The following is a 19,735-nucleotide window of genomic DNA, read 5'->3' as shown; positions in this document are numbered from 1 at the left end:
TCACCAGCTGGACAGATGGTTGAGCATCTGAGAAGCACGCCACATCCTCCATGGGAGGCCTCTGACCTTTCCAGTCAGGGTCAGGCCACCCCCCACCCCCCCACTCCCGCCCCTCCTCATGGCACTGAGCAGTGCCTCTGTGGTTTATCTGTTCAGGCCTGTTTTCCTTTGAGCTCATTGAGCACTGCAGCCTTGTATGGTGATTGTCTTTATCCCTCAGGGATAATGTAGGGCCTGGTACCCTGATGACACAGCCGCTATTTGTTGCACTGAACTCACTGTCTCATGCTTACGCAGATGGACCCCGTTAGTTCATTTCGTGGAGAACTAAATGCCGTGGAAAGACTAAATCTGCTGTATGACATACTCACACTTGATGTTTGAGGCTGGGGCAGGTTATCTACTCTTCTGACGCCCAGCAGGGGTAGACTGATTAGCATCAGAACATTCCTTTTGTTACAGAGTGAACTACTAATTGGGATGAAATGCAGAAGAAGGGAACCTGTCTAAGTCACAAGTGTAGGCAAAGCTTCCTGGGTGGGGATGGGAGTGAGGGGGGTATTTGCATTATTTGTATTTGTATTATGAGGAGACAAGAGCTATTTGTATTATGAGGAGACAAGAGCTGGTTTCAATCAGGTCAAGCTTAGTCTAGTTCCTTGACTCCTTCCTTCCCAATCTTTTACGCTCCTCAGTGACATTGTTTGGTGATGCTTTCTAGCTCTAATTATTTTCCTTCCTCTTGTAAGGCAATTGGTGACTCTCTATGAGGTCTGCACTCCCCCCCCCAAAAAAAGCACACCCATCCAGCACACCCAGATGGCTTCTGCTATGAAGTCTTGTGTTGCCAGACACACTGTCACCTCCCTAATGCTGTTATCAGGTTTCTTGCCCCCACACGCCCATCTTACACGGCATGCATGCAAGCATGCATAACCTCTTTCTTGCCTCAGTATGTCTCCCTCACTCTCGGTAATCCTTACTTGAGAAATGCACGTGTTTCAAGCATGAACACCTGGTGGGCAAACACACGCTGATGTAGGGAGGCACACCCTTACCTAGGAGAATCACGATGCAGGCGAGGATGGCGATCAGCGCCCCTGTGCTCAAGCCGGCGTTCAGGATGTAGGCCTCCGCGTTGCAGGAGAGCAGCGCCCCGTTCACGTCGCACCCACACACCTTGATGGTGAGGGTATTGGTGCTACTCATGGGCGGGATGCCACCGTCGCTGATCACGATGGGCAGGAGGTAGAGATCCTGCTTCTGCCGACTGAACCCTCCGCGCCGGGCATACACCCCTGCGGTGTTATCTGTCAGAAGAGGGGAGACAAGGTGTGTGCTCCTGTGAGAACACTTCACAGTCTTTCTGTATTCAGCTTGGCAGATTTTAGGGTGTTCTTCTCATCACCAAGGTTAGCAATCAGACTCTTTCCCACTTGGTCTTTAGGTATCTATAGAAACTGAAGTCACGTGGTGTGACAGGATCACAGGATAAGCTTTTCTGTATTTTGGAACAAAACTCAGAAATCAAATTATTTGGTGGATTCCAAAGGCCTTCGTTAGCCAGCTAACCACCCTGTTATCTGTTTGGGGGTTACCCTCTTTATCAGTTACCAGAAGCAAGTGCAGACTTCAACCACATACTGTATACTGTTAGGATTTATTGGGATATAAGTATATATAGAAATGAGCATGAAAAAAAGTTTCTTGTTCATATTTACACTTTCCCTACTTCACAATCAGCTTTGGGGCAGTCTCCTACTGCTTCACTGAGATTTCTCACCCCCCCTCCAACCTTTCCCCAGCTATGAGCCCACTCTTGTTCTTAAGGCAAGTAGCTTCTGTAAAAGAGGAACTATTTTTTTTTAAGATTTATGTATTTATGCATACAAGAACTGGGGTACAGACCAGAAGTGGTGGTGGGAGTGGGGTGAGATGATTCACTAGAGACAGACCAGGGAGCAGAACAGACAGATTGACAAAGTACACTGCTGAGGGGAGCAGCGGGGGAGACAGGAGAGGTCTGTTGTGCCATGTGGGTCAGCTCCCTGGCTGGAGACTGAACTTGTGGTGCAGGGGCTGATCATAGCTTCATAGTGCTAAGACTTAATCCCTTGCACCACCAGGGAGCCCCAGGAACTTTTTTTTTTTCCTAAGCCAGCATCAGGTTTATACTTTCTTTGAAATGCAAGCATCCTCAACTACACATGCCACCCCTTCCTGCTTAGAATGGCTCCATGATTGTGGTTGTTCCCACAACACTGCCCACTTCTGGTCAGGGCCAGCTCCCACCCTCCTCTTAGAGACCTTCTTTCCAGGCTCACATCCCACTGTCATGCCTCAGTTCAGCCAGGAATGCAGAACCTTCCTCTGCTCTTCCATACTCTGCCAGTCTTCGACTCAAGGCCCCGGAAATGGCTTCTTTTATCATGACAGACAAACCCCTCAAGCCTCAGAATTGAATCCAAACATCATCTCTTGAGGGAGACTTTCCTAGACCTTTCCCCTCATCTCATGTGCAACTCATAATACTGTCTGTTCCTACAAAAATTGGTATCCCACTATCCTGTAATTATTTGTTGACATAACCACTTTGACCTCTCCCAGACTCTGAACTCCTGGAGATCAGGGGATTTCATCTGATTCATCTCAGTCTCTCCAGTGCTAGACACAAGCAGACATTAAAAAAAAAAAAAAAAAGCCTTCTGAACAAATGCTGTAACTGTGTTCTGGGAAAAGTTTTGACCCTCATTCTAGAAGTTGACTTGCATGTATTTCTCAGTCTTTCATAACCTTTGATGACCAATTCTTCATCATTTTTTCTTTGCGAATCAAAAAATTCCAGGCTATGTGCTTTGGGGAAAACATTAAAATTACAAAATAGTAGAAGGTTTGAATATGTTCCATCAAATCATATCCGCACACCCATGCTCAGCATGGTCGGCCTCCGTTTGCGAGTTGAGTCAGTAATTTACAGTGAAATGAGTGTTAGGACTGACTGACTGGCCCCATAACTAGCTGTCTTGATGGAAGTACCATGACAGTTCCATGGATTAGTTCCTGTTGCAGAAAAAATATCTTAGAATATAAAAATTAAATTAATATATTTTAACTTAAAGGAAATGTAAGATATTTATCGTGCATTAAAAAAATCATGTAAGTGATAGATTCAGCCTCATTTAGGGGCGGGCTGATAATATGATATTGCAGAAGGTGAGGTGTGTGTACGCATGGCCTTTTTAGCAAGTCTTATAATAATGACCATCTTGGCCTCTTGCAGCTGACATCTCAATTAAAACTAAGCAGAGCAACTATTCCTTGTTTCTGCATTTTGTGTAACTAGTACCTACTGCTTTTATCACTGGAAAAAAAATACATATATATTCCAGGAAATCATGAAAACTAAAAACTGAGCAAATAAAATGTTAACCAAAAATTCTGTTTTGACGGTCATAGGCTCTATCATTGATTTTTACTTAATGATTACAGTCTATATACTGGTAACAATTATTTCAAAACTGTTCTTTCTTTTTTAAAAAAAAGTTCAGTTAGGATGTTCACAAATTTTAATGATCTGAGATGTGACTCAAACCATCATAAATTAAAAAAAAATTAGCATTAAAAAGCACATTAATTACATTGTTCACACATCTCTGGTATGAATAACATCCCCAATAAATCACTGACAAGGTTTATCTTGTGGGTCTCCACTCTGACCCATGGTGTTGAGGTGGAAGGAATGATCTGAGTGCTTTTGTTTTTTTTTAAAACCTGGGGAAACCATAATTTAAAATCTGTTCTTCAGTGTGCCATCTAGGCAAGACTTACAGATCACAGCCGGCTGTTTTACACATAAAAGTAATTGAAAATCAAACACTAATGGAAAACATGAGTCTGCGCAGGACACCAGCTTGAGAATTCAAGATGTTCTTTATTCAGAACAGCTGAGTCCTCTCAGACACACTGAAACAATCACATAAAAGCTCATCAAGGTACCCAGCGGAGAGAACCATTTATAATTTCTGAGAGCGATCACTAGAATCTTGAGGACTGTTCAAATATCTCTGAGAATTCAAACATGTTTCCCATATGGGTTTTCAGATTGGTACAGGAGGTGGGAGAGCAATGAACAGAGGGTCTCTTCTTGGACTACAGTGACTATGTGCTTTAGAATTACTTGTTTGTCCCACCAGGACATCACTTGCTCGTCTTTAAAATGAGGACACGGGTGGGCACTCAACATGCCTCACAGGGTTGTTAAAGGGTGCATGTAATGACATAAAAGACAGTGGTTGTCCTCTGTGCTTTGCTTCAGGGACAATTTGTTGAATTGTTTTCATGAGAAAAGTTAATGCCCAGCACAGAGATGCTCAGGACTGATGAGCTAGTGAGAGATGAATGTGGCACATATGGACAAGTTCAGCCCACCTGGCGTGGCACGGGGGTAGGTACACTTGCTTGAATGAATAAACTGTCCCCCTCTTGCTCCAGGTGAACAATGCCAATGGTAGGGTGAGGCATTTCAGAAGAGTCAATACTCTGGCCTGAGATGATCTTTTAGGGGGTTCCCCTATGAACACTTACCCCTCATTAATAATAATAAATAAAAAAGCTACAATGTGCAAGGGCTTCATGAAAAAAAAAAAAAATAGGGCTTCCCAAATTCTACGGCCTGAGTTCGATCCCCAGCCAGGTTGCTGACCCACGTGGCACAGCAGACCTCTCCTGTCTCCCCCACTGCTCCCCTCAGCAGTGTATTTCAGTACATCTGCTGGTTTTGCTCCCCTCTCTGTCTCTGTGCATCCTCTCACCCCCCACACCTCTGGCCTATATCCCAGCTCTTGTACACATGAATAAATAAATATTAAAAAAATCTAAATAAACAAATGGAAAAAGAAACAAGCAGTAGGGAAGCACCTGTAATAGGAATCAACTTTGCCTCCCAGATTGAACCCTGGAGTCTCTTTTAGCTGCATTATTTTAACTAGCCAGCCAATCCCCTACCTACCTTTGAGAGGTTTCCCCAATCTAGACCAGCACAATCTGGAGGTTTATTTTTTTTTTCCAAGGAGAAAAGAGGTTCAATGAGGACATAATTTCAGGGATTTTCAAATTGGCTCCCTGGTTAAATATGAGGCAGAAAAACACAAATGTCCTATGTACATCCTTCCATCAAACTATTTCTCAGATTCTTCTCATTTTTAGAACACTCAGAGAGTAAATTTCTATGCACGTGGACTCCAACAGACCTGGGTTTGAAGCTTAAATCTGCAACCTGTTAATTACTTCATTTCAGATATATTAAGAAAGTACCTTGAGTCTCAAAAGTTTTATCCACGATGCTAATAAATTTTAGGGTTAAGTTTGCTTCTACTCTCAAAGGTCTTTAGCACAGTGCCAGACGTTTGGAGATGCTCAGTAAATATTCATTTATTTCTGGAAGCTCTGCTCTCTGAGCAGTATACTAATGAGGAAGGGAAACTTATTGGCAAAGAGAGGAAAGTGAATTCTTGGAAATGTCACTGCAGCTTTGAATGCAATTGCCTGCACAGAGGGCTCATCACCCAGAGGTAAGAAAACAGTTCATGCCTTTCAGTTCTGGGCAGTGTATTTCCCATGGTACAAAAATCTTTGCACCTCCGTTTTTCAATTTGGCACCCAATGTTCTCATCCCTAGCCACAGATATGTTGCCAGTTCCATTTTATTCTCCCCACTTAAGCAAAAATTTGCAAATGGGACCATTAATTACTAGTATATATCATACACAGAGCACAGTGTTTCCATTAATGGAAAATAAATTCAGGATCCAAATTGTTACGTCTATAGCCTAGACTCCTAGTTATTGCTATTCTTACCTGTATGCTTTGTCATCATACTATAAAATGTAAATGTTTCTGATAATGATGGATTCCCTGGTACCAGTTTGGGGGTGCAAATATAAGGATTATACTGATGATGCAGCCCAGTAAAGGGATACATAAAATGGACGTTAAAAGGGGAAATTACAATAAGGAAAGAGCCCTTGAGGATTAGACTGCCTTGGGTGTCAACCTTGAATTAGCCAAAATAAGAAAAAAAATCAGGAAACAGGACAAAACAGGTAGTGTATGGGAATACTTACTATGAACTCACAACTTGAAAAGAAAAAGCACCGTAATAAATTATTCGTATATTCTGCTCTTTACTTTGATGTCAGAGGAGAGACTTGACCTAAGGTGAGGGAACCAGTCACCCCCATAGCTTCCCTAAAGTTCTTCAGAGGCACGTCTTTGCCACTTCTTTTCTCCTGCTAGCACAGAAGCTGCTCTGAGGCTAAAGATCCCCAATTGCTTGACCCGATCAGAGGCACCTTTAGCCTCTGCAGAAAGGCCCTGAGTGAATTAGTCTGAGTCCTTCTTTTGAGACTGTTAAAGAAATGGAGAATCTAGGCCAAGGCTTGCTCTTATTTTGTTCATTTCTGACCCAAATATAGATACTCAACCCTTCTGCTCAAACCTCAGAGTCAAAGTAGATCTATCTATTGCATAAAATCTCCCACACACTTGAAAAGAGCTAGTTATACAGTCAGATGCAGAATAATCATTATTTGAATGTTCTCCTTTAGGTCCACTCTTTTTTCCCTCGAAATGTGCCAGTAACTCTATCAGGATGATGAAAAAAATATATACATGTACATTTACATTAGTATGTGTGTGTGTGGGGGGGGCATGCATGAATGTGTGTGTGCATGTATGTCCCAAAAATGTTAGTGGAATATTAAATTTTAATAATTTCAGATGTGTATATGCTATACCACACAATTACAAGAGACAATCATGAGAAAACAGTGCAATTTTTTAGAGCTCATTTAGATTTATGATTTTTGAAAACTACTTGAAATTGTTGATACCAGCATCACAAACTATCTCTGACCTGGCGTTGCTGTACATACTGCACCGCTTTCGGTGGCAATGTCTAGAGCGCCATGGTCGCCATCAGATAGTAATCTCCTTGAGGGCAAAGGCCTTGTCTCACTCATCTTTGTACATTTAGCAATGCTTGTGTGTTTATAGAATGAGTCGCTGGTTGATATCCTTTCACTGCATCTGAGTCAGCTTTTTGTTGATTTTTGAGCTTGTGGTCCATCGCCAGTCTCTCTTCCCCCACCCCTTCCTTTAGAGCGCAACCCAACCATGCTGCCTATTCTCTATTGTGGATCTTGTTCCTGCTAAATACCATCTTCTTTGTATCTTATCATTCTTTTGTTATTATTTAGATTGAGTCAGATTCAACTAAGCAACATGTATTTAATATGCACATTGCCCCTCTCTGGTGCTATCAAGCTATAGTGAGCCACTGCAGCCTGAGTTCAATCCCCAGCCAGGGAGCTGACCCACATGGTGCAGGAGACCTCTGTTGTCCCGCCCACTGCTCCCTTCAGCAGTTTATTTTAGTAGATCTGCCTGTTTTGCTCCCCATTCTGTCTCTGGTTAGTAGTCTTACTCCCCCCCTTCCCCCACCCACCACACCTCTGGCTTGTACCCCAGTTCTTGCATGCATGTGGACATTTATTATGTTTTTAATAATAATAAAATATTTTTGATACTTTCAAATTCCTTATCCCAAAGAATTTTTGAAGCTTTACACAGAAAATTTGCCCTTATTTTATAGGAAAAGAAATTGAAAAAGAAAGAAAGGAATAGTTTCTCACAATAACATGGGAAATGTAAATAAAACTAGGATTCAGACTCCATTAAACTTCACTATATTTTGATTAGCATACAGCTAACCCTAGAATCCTGATATGATTGCATGGGAGTTACATTGGTTCGTTTATTATCAGATTTCTCCCAAATGGTTAGCTAATTAAATGGATCCCCTTATAGACTCTAAACCCAGATATAATCAGGTCCCAGATAAAATAACTGCTTTAAGAAAAATAGAAATTTTATGGCAGAAGGAACTCCAAAATTAAGGGCACTCATTTAAATCCTCCCTTTCCACAATACTTCCAGATACACACACACACACATAATCCTTTGCAAATCATTCAACATGTAAGAGGCAAAAAGAAATCTATTTTTTCCTGATAATTTACAGTGAAAAAATGCTACTGGCCCTCCCTGGTGGCGCAGCGGGTTAAAGCACTGCACTAAGAAGCTAAGCCGCTTCCACATGAGTTCGATCCCGGCCTGCCCCGGAGGTGACCACATGGCGCGGCAGACCTCTCCTGACCCGCCCGCTGCTCCCCTCAGCAGTGTACTTCGTAGATCTGCCTGTTCTGCTCCCCACTCTGTCTCTGGTGAAGCCTCTCACCGCCCCTGAGCCTCTGGCCTGTACCCCAGTTCTGTATGCACAAATAAATAAATCTTAAAAAAAAAAAAATCAAAATGCTACTATAAGTAATGCCCTAAAAGAGTAGCCTTAAAATATGAATAAAAATAGTGTTTTACCCAAGACATGGCTGCCATTCCTCTTCCAACTAAATAAAGAAGCTGCATTTGGCCCTCCCTGGAGGCACAACGTGTTAGGATGCAGCACTGTAAGTGAGCCACAGCGGCTTCAGTGTGAGTCTGATCCCCGGCCCTGGAGGTGACCCACATGGCGCAGCAGACCTCTTCTGACCCGTCTGCTGCTCCCCTCAGCAGTGTACTTGGTTGATCTGCCTGTTCTGCTCCCCACTCTGTCTCTGGTGAAGCCTCTCACCTCTGGCTTTTACCAGTTCTGTATGCATAAATAAAAAATAAATCTTTAAAAAAAAAAAGAAGAAGAAGAAGAAGAAGCTGCATTTGAGAGAGCTGAGCAGAATATTTTAATCCTTTGATATGAGGAATTGGCAAAATATGAGACAATAAATAACATGGTAGGAATAATTCACACTGTGCATGCGTGCATGAGACGTCTCAACATGTACTGTTTATTGGTCTTAATAGACTTTCATTGTTATAATTTATCACATCCCTTGGAATCAACTCTCTCTCCACTTTTCTTTAAAGATAGTTTCCTCCTTGGTGAAAGGAAGTTAGAAAAGAAGATCCTAACTTCAAATTATTTAGGTTAAAAAAGTAAGCTACTAAAAAATTCAGTAGGATATAATCATTTAGAGTCTTGAGTAAGTTGAGAAGTCCTAAGAGTTTTGTCAGTAACAGAAAGCACCTTGAAAGGATGACTTGTCTAACCTATTCTTTTTCTGTTAGGCTGGGTAGGGGGTGGATTCCCAGATGAACTGTGTTCTGTGTTGGACAAACTGCAGCAATGAATTACAGCAGAAAAGGAACATAATTATTTACACAGTGAAAATGGCAGGGCATTAAAAGACATCTGCCATCTTGATCTGCCAACAGCATCTTCCATATTGAAGCAATTAAGGGGAAAACAAGTTTCACAGAAATCTGTTGGTTATCTTTAAACTATAAAAGTAAAAAAACATCGAAAGCATATTTGGATGCTCTTTGATGTTGCTCAGAAGAAAAGTGTTCTTAGTTTAGAGCAAAGGAAAAGAAAAAGGAAAGATGTTTGCCAATTGGTCTAACAAGGTGAATCTGTCTTGGCTATTCATCCTTCATTATCCACACCTGCTTTCCAAACAAACTTCTTTTTGTTATGTTTTCAGTTTTCAGTTCAGACTTAACTCTGCAGGTATCAGGTATCACAGCTCATTTGGTCTGCATTTTGGCCCATCTTGGATAATATTAGACCTGCAAAATAAATGTCTTTCAAGGTCTTCCTGGATTCAAACCCTAGATGTTCAATATAACTTTGTGGAATAAAAAATGGATGAACAAATGGAAAGGGTGTGTGCTTGGTTCCTTCTAAACACTCCAACAGCAAGATGTCTTTTCAGCCTGAAGCTTATCTCATGACCATCATTTTTTCCATAATAGCTAATGTTTGAAATTTCTGAAGCACATTGCATGCTTTCCCATACACTTGTTCTCTTTAGTTCATGCATTTGGTTAACTTACTTTTCTTAAGTGTGAGATACTGCCCCACAGAGCCCATAGTCTAGAGGGAGACAGATGGAAAACAAGTATGTAGAATAAGGAAAATACTGGAGGTTAGTGCAGGGTTCTTGGAGTGTAGACAAGGAGGCACCCACCGTGGCCTGGGGGTCCTGTAAAGGCTTTTCTTAGAAGACTTCATTTACAGTGAGACTGGAAATAAGAAGAATAGGTAGGAAGAATACATTCTTGGTGCAAAAGTATAGACAGAGAACAGGACATATTTGGGAAACTCGAGGTCATTTGAAGTTTTCGAAGCTTCAGTTGAAGGCAGTAAGAGAAAGAAGAGGATAGAGGAAAAATTTATGGGAAGTACTTAAGTTTCTTGCCCACTAAGCCATATTATTTCAGTTACAGTTACAGAAGATGGAAAGCCAGAGAATAATTTTGAAGTGTCAGAGAGCCATCAGCAGGTTTGTTCATGAGTAAGACCCAAACTAACAGGGGGGAGCACTGTGGTCAGACAGGCCTGTTTGGAGGTGACCAGAATGGCCACAGCTTCTCTTTGGGTAGGTCAGTAACAGGCACTGTCAGAATTAGCTGCACAGCAACAGCGGACTTGGAGACATGTTTTCGTGGGAACTTCCTCACAGCAGGAACTGTCTCATTCACTGCTAAGCTCCCCTCCTAGGACACTTCCAGTACATGGTACATGATCACAGCTCTTCTCCCCATGGTTATGGACACAGAAAGAAGAGAGTGTGATGGGAGAATGAGACCACACCTGCTTTTTGGTGAAGGGCATGTGGACACTGCACGTGGATGAGCATCAAGGGCAGAGTAGAGGGAATAAGATAGGGAAGGAACTCCATGATGTCTAAGGAACCACTCTTATTATAACAGGAACTCTGTCCAGGCTCCTATGACTGTATGGGACTCCAGTCTCTTGAGACGGCACATTAGGATGTCACATTAGAAAGGACGGCTATCTAGAAGCCTGGGCATCTGGAGCCGAGATGAACCCCGCTGTGTCCAGTGTTCAGCACTTCAAGGCCTTTATCTATCAAAACAGCAGCTCAATCCACAAATCAAGGGTGGTGCATTCAATGGCAACTTTGGTGAGAAAACAGTAATAGCATTAAGCATGTGTCAAATCTGCAGGTATTTGTGTCAGTAAGATTATTTCTCTTCTAACAGATTCAGAGTAAAGCCAAGTGCTTGTTTTCTAACCCTTGATCTTTCTGCTATACTTATCAAATGCTTATTGTTTGGAACGAGAGGTTTATATATTTAAAATGTAAGGCTTCATATTAGGACATTACAATGAAATTACCTTATCAAATCAGGTCAAAGGACAAAAATCAGATCATTTTCTTATTAGGAGCCCACAATTTTGATAAAAATGGAGCATTTTCAATTTTTTATAAAATAATGACAGAAAAGAAAGTCCTTAACACACACAGCTACAATGCATACACATATAACAAAAATTAATTTTGACCTAACGACTGATATTATACTGCTAGGTGAAACATTAGCACTAATATCCTTATTAAGGTAACAAGTAAAGGAAGAATGGTCATTAAGGTTGGTATTGTTTAACACATATTCTAAAAGTGCAAACCTATGCAATTCGACAAAATCATTTTAGAAGGATGAAGCAAATTGTCATTATTTAATTTGTTTGAAGTTGTCTCTCTAGAACAACCAAGAAATCAGCTCTGTCACTTTAGAACAATGTCTAATAGTAATGAGTGATCTAATGAAGCCAGCTACAATTTATACTCAAAAGAGTGGCTTAGAAAATACAATTGTAAAATGATATCTAAGAAACATGATAATCTAAAAAGCAAGAAAAGATAGGTGAATGGTGTTATCAATTTTGCATGAGTAAAGTCTTACCAAGGAAGAATATTAAATACTCAATATAGTTAAGAGCACAGTATAGGGGCCTCACTTGGTGGGGTTATGGCCTGAGTTCGATCCCGTCCAGAGAGGTGACCCACATGGCGCAGCAGACCTCTCCTGTCCCACCTGCTGCTCCCCTCAGCAGTATGTTTCAGTCAGTCTGCCTGTTCTGCTCCCCACTCTGTCTGATGAATCCTCTCACCCCCTGCACCTCTGGCCTGCATCCTGGTTCTTCTACACAAAAGTAAAATGAAAAAAAAAAAAAAAAAAAAACTAACAGCAAGAACACACATAGTCAGAACTGAAAGGACACTGACGTGTTGGAGAAGGCTATGTAGCACAGATGGTGGATCAAAGCTTAGCAACACTAAAAGATGAAGAAAATTGTACAAATCGTTTGCAAACTGCTGGGAGGACAATTCAAAAACCAGGAAAAAGACATGAAGAGTAATTCACAAAGCAAAAAATGAGAAAGAAATGGAACACTAATAAAAACAAATCTCTTAGTTTTATTAGCAATGAGGGGAATTGCCATATGAAGATGTGAGTACATTTCACTGCTCTGCTTGTCAATGATTTGAAAAGAATGTCTAGGGTTGGCTCGCAGAAAGGAGGAAACAGGACTGCACCAATTTTACTGGTGGTTTTATAATATTTATGATGGGCACTTTGTCAATTAAATATCAAAAGCTTTTGAGCTCATCATTCAAGTCTAAAACTTTAGTCTGAAGGCATGCTTAGCTTGGGGTCAAAGTTACATGAAAACAATCTGCAGGGATTGTAATAGTGAGCTGGCATCACTTTCTAGCATAGTGAAAATTAGGGAGTGATTTAGAAGAAAACCTTGACATAAGCATTAACTGCTGAAACTGTATATAACAACTTATTAACAATATTAATAATAAGTAGGAATAATACTAGGTAGCAAAAAAAGTGGATATTTATTTTATGATTGCATGTTTGAAAGATCAGAATATCTTCTCCAGAAAAATCTAGAGGGTTATATTAAAAAAAATTATTTTTGGATAGTATACTATCCAGTTTTTTTATTATTATTATTATTTTTAATTTTACTTCTGCTTGTTTGTATTCTCTAATTTTCCTATAAGGGATAGACATTAATTATGCAACAGAAGAAAATTATAAAAATCTTTGAAAATAGATTTTGCAGTTACTAAGTCTGTGACTAAAATTGAAATTTAAGCACAGCTTGTTCCTCTTTGTGTATATTTTCCATTTTCCCTGGAACACTAGATTGATAAATTGAATTTAATTTCATATTTTGTCTCCTCTTCTGAAGATGGTTATAATTTGACTATATGGTAAACACAGATTTTTTTAATTAACTAGAAAATATATGAGTTTTATAATGTAAGTGTGTTACCTTTATCAGACAGAACCCTCCAAATACTCAAACCTTTTAGTTTAATTTCAATTATTAGCAACATGGCCTTGGGCAAGTCTCTGAAACTTGTGATATTTCATTTTCCTTTCTCATCATGAAAATGGGCATAAAAATAGCCAACACACCTACCTCAACGGCTGTTTGAGGTATGAATGACTGAGGTTTTATAAATGGTCAAAAAGCTAGATAGTGAAGAGGGTCTATGCTTAGCCATTTTTCTTCTTTGCACTTTTCTAATCTGTGACAAGTTTCCTGTGTTTTTGGGGATGCCATCAGTCATATTCCCAAAGTAAATGCATCCTCAACCCTGGTGGGTCAGCCCTCACCTGCCCAAATAGCCCCATTCTTGGTTTTAAAGGACTCTGCTGGGCTTGAATGTCTAAGAGTCATCAGCCCTTCCACTTTCTTTCTGCCTGCTGAGCCGTCTTTGAAGCTCAGGCTGTAGGAATGAGGGAGATTAAAATGAAATAAAAAGCTTGTATGCATGAAGATGGCTTCCCCACTTCTATTTCTAAAGGCAAGGGATGCATGTGCCGAATTTAGGCAAACACAATCCTGATTATTTACATGGCATAATGGAAGTAAACACTCAAGGAGAAAGAAACCTGATGCTTTTACTCAGCATGATAGAAACCATTATCTCATGTTTCTATGGAAAACAGTCTCAGCCGAGAAATTTGGTAACTCAGTAGGCTATTAATAGGATGTGGAATGTGATTACTCCTTTTGGATGACTTCAATATGTAATTACTTTTAGGAGCTAGTAGAAAGAACTCTATTAAATGATAATTATAGGACTGTATTTGCTTTAAGGTTTTGTAATAGCTCTAAACATGGGAGTTTTCATTAACTGTTTGCCATAGTTAATAAAGTCATTTTTCTGAAAATGTAGCAATTCCCTGCAAAAGTGGTAGCTCCATATAGGATTATTTCTTATAGGATTGGGCAAGGGGTGCGGATCGCAGAGTAAGTGGGCTCGTCTATGGTAATACAAATAACGTCCTTGGAAATACAGGTGGCACCTCAGAACTGTGACGCAGAGACTCCCTAGAGAACAATATTTTAGTATGATGCTTTCAGAAGGTAAACCACAGGCAAACGCTACTGCACATAGACAAAGAAAGATGACAAGGCAGATGACAGAGGTGACGTTGGCACTGCAAGAGAAGCTGGAGCCACGCACGTGCTGTTTCATTGGCTGTCCTGAGATAAACAGGCATGCTGCAGGAACGCCCCCCCGCCCCCCCCCCCCCCGCCAGTGAGCCCACAAGTGCAAGTTGTGGGAGGATATGAACACACTGACAAAATGTGGGCTACACATATTTGAAACAACAGATAATAGAAGAAGAAGTTAGGGAATAAGATCAGGTGAGAACATACCACTATTCCTGACAACCAGGTAGAGCCATTCACTCATGATTCATAAAGCTGATAATGGATACTGACATCTTTTGTTTTAAGTGTCTTCCTCAGCATAAAACTGACATATAGCTAAGCTAATAAAGCAATCTATCAATCCAGGTGGGATGAGAAGATAATCTGGACTTAATATTCTTCCCAGAGTGCAGGCAGGAATTTTCATGAACACCAATAAGAAGTACACATGCAGGTATTTTGGAAACAATGCTATGGCACCTGGTTCAATTCAGCTCAGTAGGTACTTATTAAATACACGTGAGATGCCGGGGTCTATCTTCTTTGGAGAAATCCACCTTTAACAAAGGAAATCCCTATGCGATATACATGTACCACCAGAGGTGCGTGCTCTGCTAATTGAGATCTACTCATGTATTCAGTGCTATGCAGAATTATTGCTTGAAGGGGCTTAAGGTGCTAACATGTGCACATCAAGGGAAGCCAATAGGCAAAGGGAAAAATCCTAGATTAAATGCAAAACTAAAAAGCTCTAAGTAGCTTTCAAAATTTCAAAACGATATAAATCATTTACAAAGTGAATTAGCTTGGTTTGTAAAGCTCCTTTACTACACGTCTCTCCCTATAACTTCCTTCACATCCAGCTTCTCAAGAGCTAGACCACTGCAGAGAGCAAACTTAGGGAGAGAAATGTCTCTGTCCTCGCTCTTTGCATGTTTTACCCCACACACTCATTTGATATGTAGTGGATTCGTAAGTGCCACCATGAAATGCTCCAATCCACTTAACAAATAATATTAGAGTATGTCAGTCCCCATCCCCTCAAATCTTCCTCATGTTCAAAATGGGAGTAATAGTAACAATCCCTACCTACAGTGCCATTGAGAAAATTAAATGAAAGTGTATAGGAAGGATTTTGACATGGTGTTTGGGACTTTGGAACTGTATTTATGACATATTGCACTGTATTTATGACATTGGTGATAATGCTAACAGTGACGAGGAAAGTAATGATACTTAAAAGATTAATTTGAGATCCTGTAAGTCTGAGCTCAGTCACAAGAAACCTTATCAACCTATGATCTAGAACATAATTAGCATGCACCCAGTGAAAACATTACACGCTGGAGAAGGGCCCTTTCTTCCTACGTCAAAAGATGGTGTCTGTCTTCTTTTACAGACCTGCAGTGTGGAATGTCAACAGTATGAATGCAGAACTCAATAGGCTGCCTGGGTGTCAGGAAACTTATTTTCTGACTCTGGTCCTGACACCCCTTTTTGTCAAAGGACTGTGCCCACTTGGGCCTAGACAACAAAGTAACTATGTTGGATATTTTGCAAGTCTGGAAACCCCCCGATTGTGAAAATCAGAAGCAGAAGTGGTAGTAAGCTTAACCATGTGTATGTACACTGGCCAAACTCTGCTTTGTGCCTGCCCTTCAGGCAATAATTCTGCAGTGCCTCTAGGTACCAAGCTCTGTAGCCAAACTACATTGCATTAAAACTGTACTTGGAAAGGAAGGCTAGCTGAAAGATTACATTGCCTTGCAAAGTTGAACTAATCTCTTTTAATGCTTTGCTTGATATCAATATTCATAAAGCCATTGCTTCCCCCCAAGGGTTTATCAACCTCTTAAAAAAAAAGAAAGATAAATGAAGTTGTTTGCATATTGACCCTGTAAGCTTCCCCACTTGGTTTTCCCACTGCTTCATGAATATCAAAGCCAACAAAAAGGAGTAAAATAAAATTAGACTCACTTATTCATATGCAGAAAATGAGCCCAAGTCTCAAAATAAAGGTGGCATTATTATTTCTTGTTTGTTCTCCAACAGAAAGGCATTATTAGGATTAGGGAAAATACTTGTGCCCTGTAATATAAAAGCCATTTATTTTTCATTTCTACTTCTCTGAAGGCATAGGAACCTTGGTACGAACCTCTGTTGTCTCTGACTGTGAAATTTGGATTGTGAATGATTTCAGGGGGTAGACTGAAGATAAATCTTGGTCCATTGGCTGTGTCATCCTTGTCATCTGCACTAATTGTAACAATTGGCTGAAAGAGAAAGGTGGCCCATAAATGAATCATGCTGACATTGGCACATCATTTATTTAAAAAAAAAAAAAAAAGTCTTGGCTGGCTAAGAAGCTCCGTTTTAATTAGAGAACATGGTTTCAGAGCTCGACTAGGGCTCTGAAGCCTTTTGGGGTAGAGGAAAGTATCTCCAGGTGATGCTCTCAAATCCAAACTGTTTCCAAATGCCTTGCATGTAACCAGGGAAGGGGACGCAGCTTTACCTGATTGGAAAGTGGCTTGGTCTGATCGCTCTCACAGATGAAACCTTCATAAGGGGCAGCAAACTTGGGAGCATTGTCGTTGACATCAAGGACCCGGATGGCCACTGGGACTTTGGCTTCCTGATGCCTGTTGTCTGGAAGGAGAGAATTCAGGCAGTCATCGCTTAAGGAGGATTCCATATTAGTCTACGGTTTATTCTTAGAAAGCGAGAGCAAGTTCCAGCACCCCTTGGGGCAGGGCAGGGAAAGGTGTGAGCAACACAAAAGCCATCTGTAACTTCAAGTATCCTGAGTTTGGCACATGGGGGAGGTGCTGAAATAAATGCCAATATTAGACCAGTAAGAACTTTTCCATTTGTGTCAATGCGGAAGCTGCAGTTTATTTCTAAATGCTGATAATGGAGCCCAGCTCACCCAAGCAGCAACAATCTGGGAAGTTGTTGGAAATAAAAATTTGCAGGACCCATCCTGATCTACTGAATACAGAGGCTTTGAGGGTGGGATCGAGAAATCTTTGTCAACCATCCTTCCCAAGGACCTCCTTGGTGGCACAAGGGGTTAAGTCTCAGCCTGTGAAGCTATTCTCAGCCACTACAGCACCAGGAGTTCAATCCCTGGCCAGGGACTTGACCCACATAGCACAGCGGACCTCTTCTGTCTCGCCCACTGCTCCCCTCAGCAGTGTACATCATCGATCTGCCTGCTCTGCTCCCCACTCTGTCTCTGGTGAACCCTGTCACTCCCTGTGTCCTGCATCTCTGAGCCCCAGTTCTTGTATGCATAAATAGGTGAATCTTAAAAAAAAAAAAAAAGAAGAAGAAGAAGAAGCAAGCCCTCCCCAATATTCCCACATCATCAAATCTGATTTATAGGTAAATGAAGACCCACAAATCTTGGCTGCAAAGAGTCTGCTGCTTTGAGTTTAAGCAAAACTAAGTGACAAAGGGGGGAATCCTTCAGCAATGCTTATGAGCTTCTTGTTGCTGAGGGCTATTCACTAGCTTGCTAATACCCAGCCCTGTAAGAGAATGAAAACATCTCTATCTGCCTATATATGTTCCCCCAGATAAATGATCAAAACTAAATTTTAAAGACTGAAAAATATGTTCAAGACTAAAAATGTTATTCTACCTCAGCTGTCTGTCATTTCCCAGAATATACAGTCAGAAGGAATATTTGGTAAAGCAGAACTGAAAGCCTTAGGAGAATACTTACGAATTTCTGCTGCAAAAACTGATATGTTGAGCCAGGCAGTTTCTTCTCTATCCAAAGGTTTTGTAGTTTTAATAAAACCATCCTCTGGATTAATAGTGAAAAATCTGTCGAGGTCAGTGTGACGATCGATCGAATACCTAGGCAGAATGTAAATGAGGCAATTAGACTGAGATATTCTGAGGACCTTAATACTTGAATATTTTTTCCATGCTATATTTAAAGCCACTTTTTTTTTTCAATGAATTGATTGAGCTAGGTTTTCTTTTTAATCAAATTTACTTTTCAAACTTCGTACATGAATCTTTTATTGAAATCATTTTGCCACGTTGCAATACTTTATTCAGTACAATGAATGAAAGAGCAGTTTAGCATATTTGATTGAGAAGAGTAATAGCATGTTGCATATTTCTCCATATTTACTACAATCATCCGCCATCTGAATATTTATGAAAATGCATTTGGGAAGTGGGTTTGTCTTGCTCCCAAACTACTCACAAAGTCACAAATGTATCAAACCTTTGCCAGATTTTTGCATATTTGAAATATTAGTTTCAAGTTTATTTAAATTAATCATCAAGAATCATTTAGGATCCTAAAAAAAAATCAGCTTCCCCTTTATGGAAAGAAAAATGTTAACTATATTTTTAGTAACTGTATTCAATTTATTTATTTGGTTTTAGATGTTCTTGGTTATCTTGGTTCAGAATTCCAAGATGGAATACACACATCAGGATTGGACATTCATTTAGAGGACATTCTCCCCTCCCCTTACCACTGCAGGTTAAGACGAGTTTTCCACTGGAAAATTTGTTTGTTTTATTAAATTGTATATATATTTACATCATTTTTTTCTTTAAATCAGGCCTTTTTTTTTTTAAAGGATTTATTTATGCATGCAAAATTGGGGTACAGACCAGAAGTGCCGGGGTGGTGAGAGGATTCATCAGACAGAGTGGGGGACAGAACAGGCAGGTCAAGGAAGTCCACTGCTGAGCAGGTGGGTCAGGAGGGGTCTGCTGCGCCATGTGGGTCACCTCGGGGTGCGGACCCATCTCACACTAAAGCAGCTATGGCCAGCTTGCAGTGCTGCACTTTAACCCGCTGCACCACCAGGGAGGGCCCCATTCTTCATTTTGACGTAAACCTTCTCCTCTCAGATGTAGTCCCCGTGAAGTTCCCACCACCAGTTAACCCATCACCACTGTCCCTTGTGCTCTTCCCGCCTCAGTTTTGCTCCTACTTCGTCTTCCTCCCCTATAGAATGTCTCCAATTTATAGCTGTCTGTTGATTTTTCTTTTTAATTTATTAAAATTACTTGTTTTCTTTATCCTTTCTTTAGTTCCTCTGTATTCCTCCTCTAAGTGAGCCCATCTGATATTTTCCTTTTTCTTTCTGGCTTATGTCCTGAGCCTAATAACTTCCAGATCCATCTATGTTGCTGCGGATGGAAACTTCAGCCAAAAGAACACACCTGCACTCCTGTTCACGGCAGCACTATTTACCATAGGTAAACTATGGAAACCACAAAAGTGCCCCAAAATAGATGAGTGGATCAAGAAGATGTGGTATACCTACACAGTGGAAAATGTGTGTTATTCTAACAGAGACAAAGTGA

The 19,735-nt window shown here is 40.6% G+C and overlaps 1 protein-coding gene across 1 annotated transcript in view; it reads right to left on the bottom strand.

Annotated features, from left to right (window-relative positions):
* The window catches only part of CDH11 (cadherin 11, type 2, OB-cadherin (osteoblast)), a 117,227-nt gene that overhangs the window by 4,149 nt on the left and 93,343 nt on the right, over window positions 1–19,735 (bottom strand). Inside the window, exon 12 of the mRNA XM_004690503.2 lies at window positions 1,059–1,310. Within this exon, the coding sequence (XP_004690560.1) occupies window positions 1,059–1,310 (252 nt within the window). The remainder of the gene's footprint in view (window positions 1–1,058; window positions 1,311–19,735) is intronic.

Source organism: Condylura cristata, unplaced genomic scaffold, assembly GCF_000260355.1.
Source record: "Condylura cristata isolate star-nosed mole 26May11 unplaced genomic scaffold, ConCri1.0 scaffold00028, whole genome shotgun sequence".
NCBI lineage: Eukaryota > Metazoa > Chordata > Mammalia > Eulipotyphla > Talpidae > Condylura > Condylura cristata.
Note: the sequence above shows the minus strand (reverse complement) of the source record. Positions and strands in the feature narration are given on the sequence as shown.